Source organism: Prosopis cineraria, unplaced genomic scaffold, assembly GCF_029017545.1.
Source record: "Prosopis cineraria cultivar Desert tree isolate PC_DT_omini unplaced genomic scaffold, ASM2901754v1 PC9, whole genome shotgun sequence".
Classification (NCBI taxonomy): Eukaryota; Viridiplantae; Streptophyta; class Magnoliopsida; order Fabales; family Fabaceae; genus Prosopis; species Prosopis cineraria.
Window position 1 is genome coordinate 24917363 of NW_026555340.1, and position 12207 is coordinate 24929569.

The following is a 12207-nucleotide window of genomic DNA, read 5'->3' on the forward strand; positions in this document are numbered from 1 at the left end:
TGTAACATGGCAAGGATGTGATTCACAATTTTTTTCTGGGGTTTTTGAGAGTTAAATGCCGAGTCAATTAAAAAAAATACAATATAAACATTTTACATGTAAAAATGCCGACACAAATACATAATTTCTCCCCATGCATTATTATCTCATTTCATATATAATTATTCACAGAAAACTTATATCACCACCATGCTTTTTTGTATTTATATTTTACATGACTCCACATAAAATTAAGGAAAAAATATGTTAATGAAAATTAATTAAGATGTCGTATTAGGAGCTAGCTAACAAAAGTTGAGCCAATTTTGCTAGCTCTAGTTAGTAAGAATGTAACTCATTTCAAAAGGAAGCAAGTTGTTCATTATTGATTTGAGGATTTTATCAATAGATAATTTGTAAATATTTTTGTTAAGACGTTTAAATGTAATTAAACTTATCAAATAAAGTAAAATTTAATAATTAATATATAATAAAGGAGAATGACACTCAAAACTCAAGCTTTGATGTTTATTAAGTTAAAATGCAATATCTTTTCACTACTATTAACCCATTTGTTCTCTTCTTTATTTCCAAGCAGTTGCAGTTTTATAAGCATCATTTGAACTTTGAAGCATATATTTTAACTCAAATAAACTCTGGGGAGATAACTCAACTTATGGAAACTTTTGTTGATAAAAGCATTATCACAAATAACGCTGAAAATGATTTTGTGTGCGTGTGTGGGGGGGGGGGGGGGAGCTATATATACAATGTTGTGAAGAGGGATGAAACAACAGAAATTCAGAGTGGGAAAGCAGATGTTTCATCGAAGGCACCATCCAACAGGACCATAAAATTAGAGGCCACACAAACTTGCCGTCAATTGTGAACGTAAAATCACAAGTGTCTTTCATTCATGCTGTGATGATGTGAAATCATGTGAGGGTGCTGTGTGATGTGGAACGTAATAATGCAAAAAGTAAAAGAAAAAAAAAAAGATAACTATGTTATTCAGAGTCAGGGAAGAGGTTAGAAATGATTGCACAAGTTGCGGATTGTATTGGAACGAGTGGGAGGAGAATGATGAGAGAGAGGGACATTACATATGAATTATGAAATCAGTTGCCACTGTGAGAGATTCGCGGACGCTGTTCTTCAATTTTGGGCCATCTCACTCACTTTTGGGCCCAATTCAGACCAATCAAGCCTAAATCTAATAAAAAGAGTTAGTTTTTTATAACATAATAAATTAATATTTAACCTTGTGCCGAAATAAGTACCTTTATATAGAATTATCTCCAATAAAAAAAATATACATGAGTAACAAAAGAGAAAAAAAAAGCACAACTCAACTAATGAAAAGTTGTGCCACCTTAACTCTTAATCTGAAGTTTAAATTTTAGGTATATAATTATGTTAAATACTTGTTGGAATTGCTCAACGTAGATTAATTGGGTTCAATGTAGCTATTAGCTATTAGATACAAGGTCGTTTGATACATCATACATCATGATGAAGAAGATTTTACAACATTCATAAATTTTATATTATATATTGAAATGAAATATTGAAAAGAAACCCATTCCGGCCAATACAATGAGGCCCAAGCCCACAAACTGAAAAGTTTGGTCCCTGGCCCAAATTGGGTTACTCCATGTTCACCATTGATCATTGGAGGCAAGGTTTGAAACTTTAAAGTCACACCTGACCGTTCAAATTAGTGATGAGATGAGCACCATGAGAGCCCCATGACCACATTCCACGGATTCACATATTTATTTACTCAACCAATAATAATTCAAATAAACTTGTTGATTAATCTCTGAACCGATTTATCTTGAATTTTATTTTTGACAGAGAGATTCATCTAGTAATTGGTAGTCTTTTAGAATATGTTTATAACACATCTATTGAAAAATTTGGTTTTTCTTAACTAAAAAGTGTATTTATAGAAGTAACGCGTGGAAGGTAAATATATCAATATATACTCTTTTTTATGCTTTTTACAAGGCACTTCTAATATTACTCCTAACTAAGAAAATGTTTTCTCTTCCAAGTATATATGTTATAAAAAGTACGGAAAAAGTGTGTGTGTGTGTAGAGATATATCCATAAATTGACCTTGGTTCTTAATTTTGAATGTGATTAATTCCATTCAAAGTAATGGAATCATTCTCGCGACAATTTAGCTTATGTGATATAAAAATGTGATTTACATATAGGATTAAAAGGACTATTAGAAAAATTAAAAAATATGGCTATGGAATGTGGATGCATGAAAGCTGGCTTGGAGTTGGGAGTTATATGTATGGCATTGTGATGACGCTGGACGTAAATGCAACTAATGACAACTAAATAATTAAATGTGATAATTACTCATAACGACTCTTCACGTTAATGTCGGCAATTTGTGTTTCAGGCGCCCAGCTGCCCCGCTGTGCCTTTCGTTGAGATAACATCATTCTTCAATGTTCTTTTTGTTTGCTTTTCCCCACTTTTTATTTTCCTTTCAACGTCAATCAATTGTCCCTCTTTTAAAACTCAAAATAGTAAAATATACTTTTTAAAGTCGAGAATAAAATTGAGATTCAAAAATTCTGTTTAAATAAGAGTTTAAACTTAAAAAATGAAGAGATTTTTAGGATTATTGGGCTTTTGGGCCCGGCCCTACTAAACTCTTAAAAAAAGACTTAGGCCCAAATGACTGTCCAAACCTTGTTCTATTATGCACCATTAGACAAATGGAGAAAAAAAAAACTTAAGCATTCAATCATTTTAAATTTTTTAGCTCTCTTCGTCTATTGACTCAATCTCTCCCTCTTATCCTCTCCTTTTCTCTAACTCTCCCAACTCTTCCTCTTGCTGCTCTACTCACCCTTTGGCTCTCTTTATCTCTTGACCCGCTTCTCTCTCTTATCTTTTAACTCAATATTTCTCAACTTTATATCTCTCACTTAGTATTCTATTGTTTTGACTTTTTGACTCTTTTACTTTCGAGTAATTCCTTTTCTAACATAAATCTTTTTGTAGGTCGTAGAAGTCTGAGATTTTAATTTGATGCTCCCTTTTAAAATTTTAATTTGATTTAAAAATTTTGATTCCTCATCTTATTCCGTAAAGATTATATCAATATGCCTCGTTTATTTTATTTGTGAAACTTGGTTGTAAATTTTTTAGATAATGTAAAACTTTAATTTATATCAATATGTTGAATTTTAGAATTAAATTATTTTCTAGGAGAACAATAACATTAAATTATGATATTAATTTTTTTATTATTTTGAAATCGGGCTTCTGGCCTGACCCTTAGTTTTTCAATAAGAGCCTAACCTTAAGATTTGGTCAAAATTTAGAAAATTTGACAGTGAGGCCTGCCCTGTTTTCTCATCTCTAACCCTCTATTTTGTGACTTTTTTAAAATACTATTACTATCACTTCAAAGTTTCAAGGTAGCGTCTAAAGCCCCAGAAGAAGAGAAATAAACCTGCAGGCTCAGTACAATCTAACAATGCTGTGAATGCCTAAAAGACTCATCTCCAATTAATATTTTTTATGAAATGATTGAACTACCCTCAATGATTGAGCAGGAAATACTGCACTGAAAATTTACTGTCCTTTCATTGTTAATTTGTTTTGGGTAAGTAGTAAAATTTTTTCATCTTGCATTCTTTAAATACAAGTGTAGATCACAAATGGAATCTCGTAAATGAATGGACATTTCATTGTGAGTAGTTGAACTTTTCTTATTTTTTGCGGATCTTCTATTGTTAATTTGTTTTAGCATTTTAGGATGATATTTTCTTCTCAATTATTAATTGTAGTTCAGTCATTTCAGCTTGAAAATTAATTGTAGATTATTTCTGAAAGCCTGCAGATCATTATCAGATTGTATTGGTCTTGCAGAACAATTTTTTTCTTAGGACGACTTTAGACGTGATCCTCCTTTCAATGAATCATTGAACGAGATTTTTCCCCCCAGAATTGAACTTCTTTATGACGGATAGTTGCGTATAAAGGTGCAGAATAACACAGGGAACTAGACATGCAACAGCGCATATAATGAGTGGAAACAAATTTGAATCACATTTGAATGACCAATTTTACAAGAAAAGGAATACAAGGAAATAAGTTTATTATTGGGTTTCGTCGTCGTCGTCATGGTGAGGTCTTGTTCTTCTACGATGATAATTAAATTAATACATAGAAGGATTTTGACCCGAATGGGATCCTCTCAAAATCTGTATGCAGGAAAGATAAATATACAGTTTTTTGAAAAGATCGAACCAAAACAGAAAAGAATTAACTGAGGAGAGAAGAGGAGGAGGGAGAAGAAACAGGGCGGAGACCGTGTTTGAGAGCAGCTTTCCAAACAAGATCGATCCGATCAACGTCGATGGCTCCAACTTCGTGATGGTTCCATCCTTCCAGACTGTGCACCACCCCTCCTGCATGGCATGCATGCACCACTCCCCTCTCCATTGTATACTGCATTCATATATATATATATATATATATATTTACTTCTTTATTATTTACAATTATATCTCACTTTGTATTATATGCGCGCGCGCGGGATATATATCCCTCAACGCCCAGATAACGATTCATAAGTGCGCACTTTCTAATTTATTAGTATATTCTCATCCATTATGGTTGCTCAATAATCAATACAGTATAAAAGAATCATTCTTTATTCTATTTCCTGTTCCATTCAATTTTAGTACAGCTGCCAAACAGCTCATAAGAGCTTGTTTGAGTGGTTGCTTTAGCTTGTTTAAATATATGAGGCCTGCATTGCTTTTAGAATTGTGTGTGTGTGTGTGTGTGTGTTTGGTTCTTATCCACACAAAAAAAAAAGGTTGGTCAGTGTTTCAAAAACAATATTTTTTTTCCTATGAAATTACTGGAAAAATTTAGTCTAAGATTGCAATATTTTATTTGAATAAAGGTATTTTAATTTTACTTTTGTTTTTTTTATCATTTCCTTCCCATAACAAGTTTTTTTGAAAGAAAATTTTCAATTATTTTATTTAATTTTTATAGAAAAATCAATTATATAATCATCTGAAAAAACTTGCATGGAAGCCAAGCGGATATCAAAATTTCCAAGTTTAAAAATGAAACCTCCCATTGCCCATCACACACAAAACACAAGGCTTGATAAGACAGTGATATAGTGTGAATGCTAACCTCGCAACAGCCAAGGCCTTCCACATCCTCTGGTAATCTCATGGCGGCTAAATCACCGTAAGTGCAGTCTCTTCTAAAAGGTAAGATGGGAGGCACAACAAATTGATGGAAATGTGCTCCTTTTGGAGCCCAGTTCTGCTCTCTATATGTAATCCACTTACCCACAATCCAAGTCTGAAATTAACCGCACAGTCACAAAATCAAATGCATTAAACTTTCTGATCTGGGTTTTGTATGTTGACTTGTTGAGTTGTGAGGCATGAATTAGTGAAAGAAGTGGATTAGAAAAAGGGTCTAATATATTTAACCAAGTACCTTGCAGTTTTGTGCTGCTTGATATTTTGTGACTTGGACAAGGTAGCTCTGGTATTCTGGAGGAGCTTCCTTTTGGATCTTCTGGAATCTATCAGCTGAAAGAGTTAACATCTGCAAATCTTGCACTTCTCTTTCGTTAGTACTTGTCAACACCCAATGCATCATGAAAAATAAGCATGTTTAGTTTGTTTACAAGGAACTAGATTCTGAGTTTAAAAGGAAAAAAAAAAAAAAATTCAACCATGGTTCTGGATGTAGCTTAATGAGAATCATTTGGCGAGGTTTGGTGAAAGTAAATGGCACAACATTCAAATTAATAAAAAGGGTACAAGCGAAGAGAAGGAGAACAAGAAGGCATACCAGTACTCTGATCTTCCTCCTGCAAAGGTAAAGGGCAATAGCTCTTCCAAGTTTGGAAGTAGCTCCTGTTAGAAACACTTCTTCCACATCTTTTGGTATTTCATTTAGTATCACCGCGGCTGTTAAGGTGTTTCCATGAACAACTCTGACTCTAAGGTTTGGAAGCTTGTCCACAAAAAGCTTCCCTCCCCCATTTAGAGCTTCATTCTGTTAAAAACCAAAAGAAAGAAAGAAAGAAAGAAGAAGTTTTTTACATGTTTTTTTTGCCTTTATTCAAAACTGCAATTATGCTTTTTTCCCCCAAAAAATTAAGCATGATTTTTTATGTCATCTCCAGGATTGTTTAAGAACACCACCGATAACTGGTTTTGAACTTTTGATATTTATTAGTTACAGTGGATATAATAGTGATTTGGAAAAGCTAGGCCCTAGAAAGCTGACAAGAGGATCGCATTAATGATTTTTTAAAAAGGAACATCATTGCCTTTATAGTTGACACTTGTAGGATAAAAGATTGTCCTATTCAGCAAGTATGATATGCTGAATGCTGATAAAGGTTCTTTTTAAAGTGAAAGATTCCCGTTTCTTTAAATGAATCTTTTATGTTAAGCACGAAATGTGGAAATGGTTTGTCAGTTTCCAGAAATCTATTTACATTTACACACCGATTCATTAAAACCCTCAACAACCTCCCTCAGATAACGCCAGAAGTTTCACAACTCAGGTAACTTAGATGAATTAGACAAGGCACAAGACAATGAAATATCAGTCGCAATACAAAACCTTGTTCAACGCAGCCAGGCTGATGACTTTAACCCCAATCCTATCAGCCCTGAGGATGGCATTCTCTATTTGCTTATTGATTCCATCAGCAGCAAATGGCAAGAAATACTGCAAAAACAAAATAACACAGAAGAGGAAAAAGAAAAATAAATACTTTCAGTACTGATCTTTTACAGCAGTATTCATAGTGGGGAAATGGGAAAAGAAAATGAGGGGATTTCTCAGGCTAACCTGAAAGCCAAACCTTGGGACAGCCCACGTTTGGTGCAAACGACCTCGTAGGTTGTAAAAAGTGACTAAGAAGGTCTTAGACCAAAGCCACATTAGTATCAAAGATGTCAAGGCAATTGGCCAAAATGGGATCAAGAAGAACCTAAATCTGTATGGTATAGAAGTAAAGGTGCGAAGAGCGAATTGAACGTGCATGCAGGATGAGACATCCACTATATGGGCCAGGAACACAAAATCAGGTACCCTGCTATTTTTCCCTGCATTTAATAAATCTATACATTAGTCACCTCATTCGACTAAATTGTATATTGTCTAATTGTATAATTATTCTAATTTGACAACCTACATAGTTTTGCATTTCACAGCACTATAATAAGCAAGCCGAATGAAATAAGAAATAGCAGATATACTTGAATTCAAACTTATTTCTTTATGTAATTGCCATGATTTGCTGTTGAGGGTGTTGCCTAGTGCGTCAAAGAGGGGCATGAAGAGGCAGAAGTTAGTGTCTTTATCAGTATGGTGCAGGCTGTGGTATCTGCATATAAAGCACAGAAAGCAAATGCATAAATTTAGTCATTAGGAAGAAAGAAATTCTGGAATCACAATTAACCACTTGCAGGAAATAAATGTCCGAGAAACTTATTTAACCACGAATCATAACTAAAAGTTAATTAATCACTTGCTATATACTCTCTCTGTCCCAAATTATAAAGAACTTTTAAACAAAATCTCACATATCAATAAACCTTATTAAATACAGTCAATAACCTTATCTTTCCAAAACAAAAATTTCCATCATTTAATATATTGAAAAGAGAAGGCAGAAATTAATTATAGAGAAATAAAAGTTAATATTAAAATTGATACATTTAATAAAATCTTAATTTACTCAAAGTGTCTTATATTTTAAAATAAAATTTTTTTTTCAAAAGTGCTCTATAATTTGGAATGAAAAGAGTAATATATAGACCCATTCTTTTGTCATTTTTTGGCAAGATTGCTCTATTTGGATGAGAAGAAGATATGGGGAGGGGGGAACATGGAAAGAAAACAGGAGAGAAAATGAATTTTCTCTGTTTGGATGAAAAAGAAAAAGTTAGAGGAAAGAAAAATTAGGAGAAAATAGGGTGTAAGATTCATTACATTCCCCCCCTCAACTATTCTCCTTACAAGTGAAGAGATTTTAAAAATAAAATATTTTTTCACTGTCTACCCTCCCTATCACCTCTTAATTGTTTTTGCACTAGACCCCATCTTCAACCAGGTAGCGACTTGTCTTTAGCAGCTTCAACCTCAATGAAGAAGATGGTGTCAATGATGAGCCACATGGCAAGTTTGTTTTTCTAGATTACATTTTCATTTTGTTTATCTAAATACTATTATAATATATAATTTTGTGTTATTATATTTAATTTTAAAAAGTGCACACTTTTTCTTTTAAAAATATAAAAATGATATATTTTTACTAAATTATTTGATTTTAAAATATAATAATATGAAAACAAATTTTTTAATTTAGTTTTGTACTTTTATTTTATTTTTAAAAAGATAATGAAACATAATATAAAAGGACATATAGACATTATGACATTTATTTTTTTTCTCTCATTATTTTCTCCTATTTATTTAAATAGAATGTGTGATAACATTTTATTTTTAATTTGTTTCCTTTTATTTTCATTTTTCTTAACTTTCCTTTCTATTAAGTTAGGTTTTAAATCCTACCTCCCTCTCATTTTGAGAAGAAGAATTATATCAGTCCACTTGACACCCTCCCCGTCCCCTTCTGGAGTTGTGGTGTTGGAAGTTAATGCTAGTCTCAAGGTGGGGGGGAGGGGAGGAATCGATGCGTACTTGTTTTCCGTTTTACTTCCCATGTCGGTTCAGATAATTAAATATATGGTGTCAGAGACGGAGATAGAGGGCCTTAAAGTTAACTTACGTGGGCGTGTAGATCACATATCTTAGAAAAGGAAACACGTCGAACAGCCGGTGGGGGATAATTTCGACGTTGCTATGGCCCATGGATCTGAGGAAATCAACACCCAACACGTATGCGTATATCAATACTCCAGATCCTAATCCTAACAAGCAAGCCCCGGCGATCGGAATTCCGATTATTGCTGTTAAAATTAGATGCTCCAATGGCGTCGCATTCCCAGCTGTAACATCAAACTCCACGTCATGATCAATCAAAAATTGACAAAACGCACAGCCTCAATGTCTCATTAAACTTTCAAATTATTTTCAGCCTTGTGCACAGAGCAGCGGGTTTGATCTCCGCAGACTACAGCCATATTTAAGGGTATAATAATGAAATCACCCCTTGAAGTTGAACAGAAACGACAAACCTTTACATCTCCACGTGACTTTCTTTAATTTTTTTTTCTTTTTCTTATATTTTTTTATGTGAACCACGACGTGAGGGACACCTGGACAAGAGACATATCTTTTTCTCTTGTTTCTTTTCACCGCAATTTAAAATAAACTTCAAAAGGGTATATTTTATATTTACACCCTCTTCTAATTCTGACGCACAATTTCTATTTCTAGAAATGAAGTCTTTTAATTTTGTTTCTCAACAATTTTTTTTATTAAATTCGACATGTTTCCCATGTATCACATGAAATTTAAGAAATGAATTCCGCTATTCATATCATATATTGAATATTGATGATATTTATATGTTGATTAATGCTAGCTACCCAAAATATATTGATTAATTCTTTATTTATTGAAATATAACAAGACCTTTCCAATTTACTAGTACATAAACAAAAAGGTAAAGGAAAAAAAGTTCAACCGCTAATTCTTTTCTTGAAGTATCAATTTATCAACTCTTTTCCTTTTTTATGAGAACTTAGATTCATGTTCCTCATATATACGCCCACCGTATCAAATTATAAAATATTTTTAGGTAAAATTTTATATATCAATAAATTTTATTAATATACTTAATAACTTTATTTTTTTAAAATAAAAATAAAAAATTTTAAAAATACTCATCATTTAATATATTGAAAAGAGAAAGTATGTAAATTAATTATAAAGAGAGAAAAGATAATATTAAAATTAATACATTTAATGAAATTTTAATCTATTTAAAGTATTTTATATTTTAAGATAGAAAATTCTTTTTAAAAGTATGTAGTATAATATTTACAAAAAATATAAACATATTAAAAAATAAGTAAGTGCGTAATACTCGTAAACGCCATTAATTAATTAATTAATAAATTATTGAATAAAATCTCACTTAGTGGAAGCAACAAACTCTAGCAATTCTGAAATATCCAGAATCTTCTGAATCTGGAGCCAGAAAGGTTTGGACGGTTATGGAAATCAGTATTTGTGGTGGTCGTTTATTCATTACCTGTGATCGACTGTGGCACCGAAGCTGAGTGATGAAGCGAATGATAATGATCGAAGAGATAGCCCTCATGGAACTTCCTATGAACCCAGTAATAGAGCGGCTCTGAGATTCCCACATGAAGAACCAGAGCAACAAGAAGACCCTTCGCGTTCCAGAGCGGCAGATCATGAAGAAGCGGGAAGCAACAGCAGGCCAAGGCACCGATCAAAGTTTGAAGGATCAAGAAATTATCCCTGATTGAAAAACATACACCAGAAACATCAAAAGACGATCGAAAGAGAGAACAGGATTGAGGATTGTTTGAAAGATGATCACCAGTCCCATTCTGCGTCAATCTGCTTGAAATCAACCCCTTGCTGAAGAATCCGACGGTTTCGAGTGAGAAAGAGCATGTTGGTGTAAGAATTCCAGAACAAATAAGTTAAACCTCTGAGAACGTAGAGAAGGAGGAGGTAGAAGCACCAGCTGAAATGGTAGCTTCGCTCATAGAATCTCTCGTGCAGGATTTTGGTCACCAAAGGCCCGTATAGCAGATACTGCAAGTAACACCAGAGTGAGAAACGCCATGACAGATATCAAAAAACAGAGCAGAAGAGGAGGAGGAGGAGGAGGAAGAAGAAGAAGAAGAAGCAAGAGATGAACGAGAGATTGAATACCTTGAAGGCGCCCAGATTGTTCCAAGGCCAAGTAGAGAAAGGAGCAGAAATAGCCATTGAAGAGTTAGGCGTGAGTATGAGAAGCAGAACACAGAGTATTATTGTGGGGAAGTCATTGTAGGATGACTATGTGCGTGTCTATGCGTATATATATTACAGAGGCCGGGGGGGAAGCATTGAAGGCAAATATAGTTGGAAGAGAGGTGGAGTGAAGAAGGAGGGTAGAGGGAATGGAGGAGGATGAGTCAATGGTCACCAAATAGGAAGCCAACTGGGAATTGGCTTCAACACGCTCTGCTCCTTTCTTGCCCTTTGGGATTTTACAACCCTACCCAAACTTATTTTGATGTGATTTCTTCTTAAAATTTCGTTTCGCAGCTGAATATTATTAGGTTGTTTGGATTAAAAGCAATGTTTTTTTTAAACAAATTAACACGACCAACTAAAAATGTCAGCAGATTATAATAGTTTTTATTGTTTCACTGGTTTATATCGGTAATTGAATCGGCAATATAATGATAAAATAATATTGATACATGCACAAATAAGTAAATAAAATATTAAAAATAACATGTTAAGTTTTAATGTTTCCTTTTTTTTTATATGTATATTTTTTTATTTGCTTTATTTGCCTTTTAAAACAAATAAATTTCTAATTAGAAAAACTACGTGTAAGTCCGATGGAGAATATTTATTTACAAACAAATTTCACTAAAAAATCACATTCAAATCTTAAAACTCAAGTATAATTTAAAATTAGAGTACAAAAATAATAATGATTCTATCAAAAATATATTACATAAATTAAATAATTTATAATGATTTTATCAACAATTTACAACTATTGTTTTAACTTTTTATAACTATAATTTTACATATCTAATAATTAAGTTAATTATGAGTTACAGGTTTAATACTAATTTTATACAACTACCTTTTTAATAGTTTATAAGTATTATTTCAATGTCTTATAATTATAATTTTACATATTTAATAATTAAATCGATCATGCATTATTAGCAAAGCTTAATATTAATTATTTATAATTATTTATCAATAATTTATAACTATTACTTTAATATTTTACGATTATAATTTCATATATATAATAGTTAAATTGGTCATGTAACAATTATTTTATTAGTAATTTATAATTTATCATCTCAACATTTTTATAAATGTAATTTCATATATTCAATAATAACTTAATAAGTAAAGGTAATATTATTTTTGCATCTAAATTTTAAATTACACTCAAATTCTAAGAAATCTATCTAAAGTTTATAAATATTGCAGGACTTATTAATAAATAAGCTT

General features: G+C 32.4%; 1 protein-coding gene across 1 annotated transcript; it reads right to left on the reverse strand.

Annotated features, from left to right (window-relative positions):
* Positions 1-4036: 4036 nt before the first annotated feature.
* LOC129320714 (very-long-chain aldehyde decarbonylase GL1-1-like) lies at positions 4037-11170 on the reverse strand. The gene is made up of 11 exons (XM_054966275.1): positions 10891-11170; positions 10550-10770; positions 10235-10467; positions 8804-9023; positions 7269-7396; positions 6859-7115; positions 6628-6735; positions 5845-6051; positions 5485-5595; positions 5170-5343; positions 4037-4464 (listed from the first exon to the last, which is right to left on the reverse strand). Exons 1-11 carry the CDS (start codon positions 10945-10947, stop codon positions 4279-4281), a joined length of 1902 nt encoding a protein of 633 aa, XP_054822250.1. The 5' UTR covers positions 10948-11170; the 3' UTR covers positions 4037-4278.
* Positions 11171-12207: the final 1037 nt, after the last annotated feature.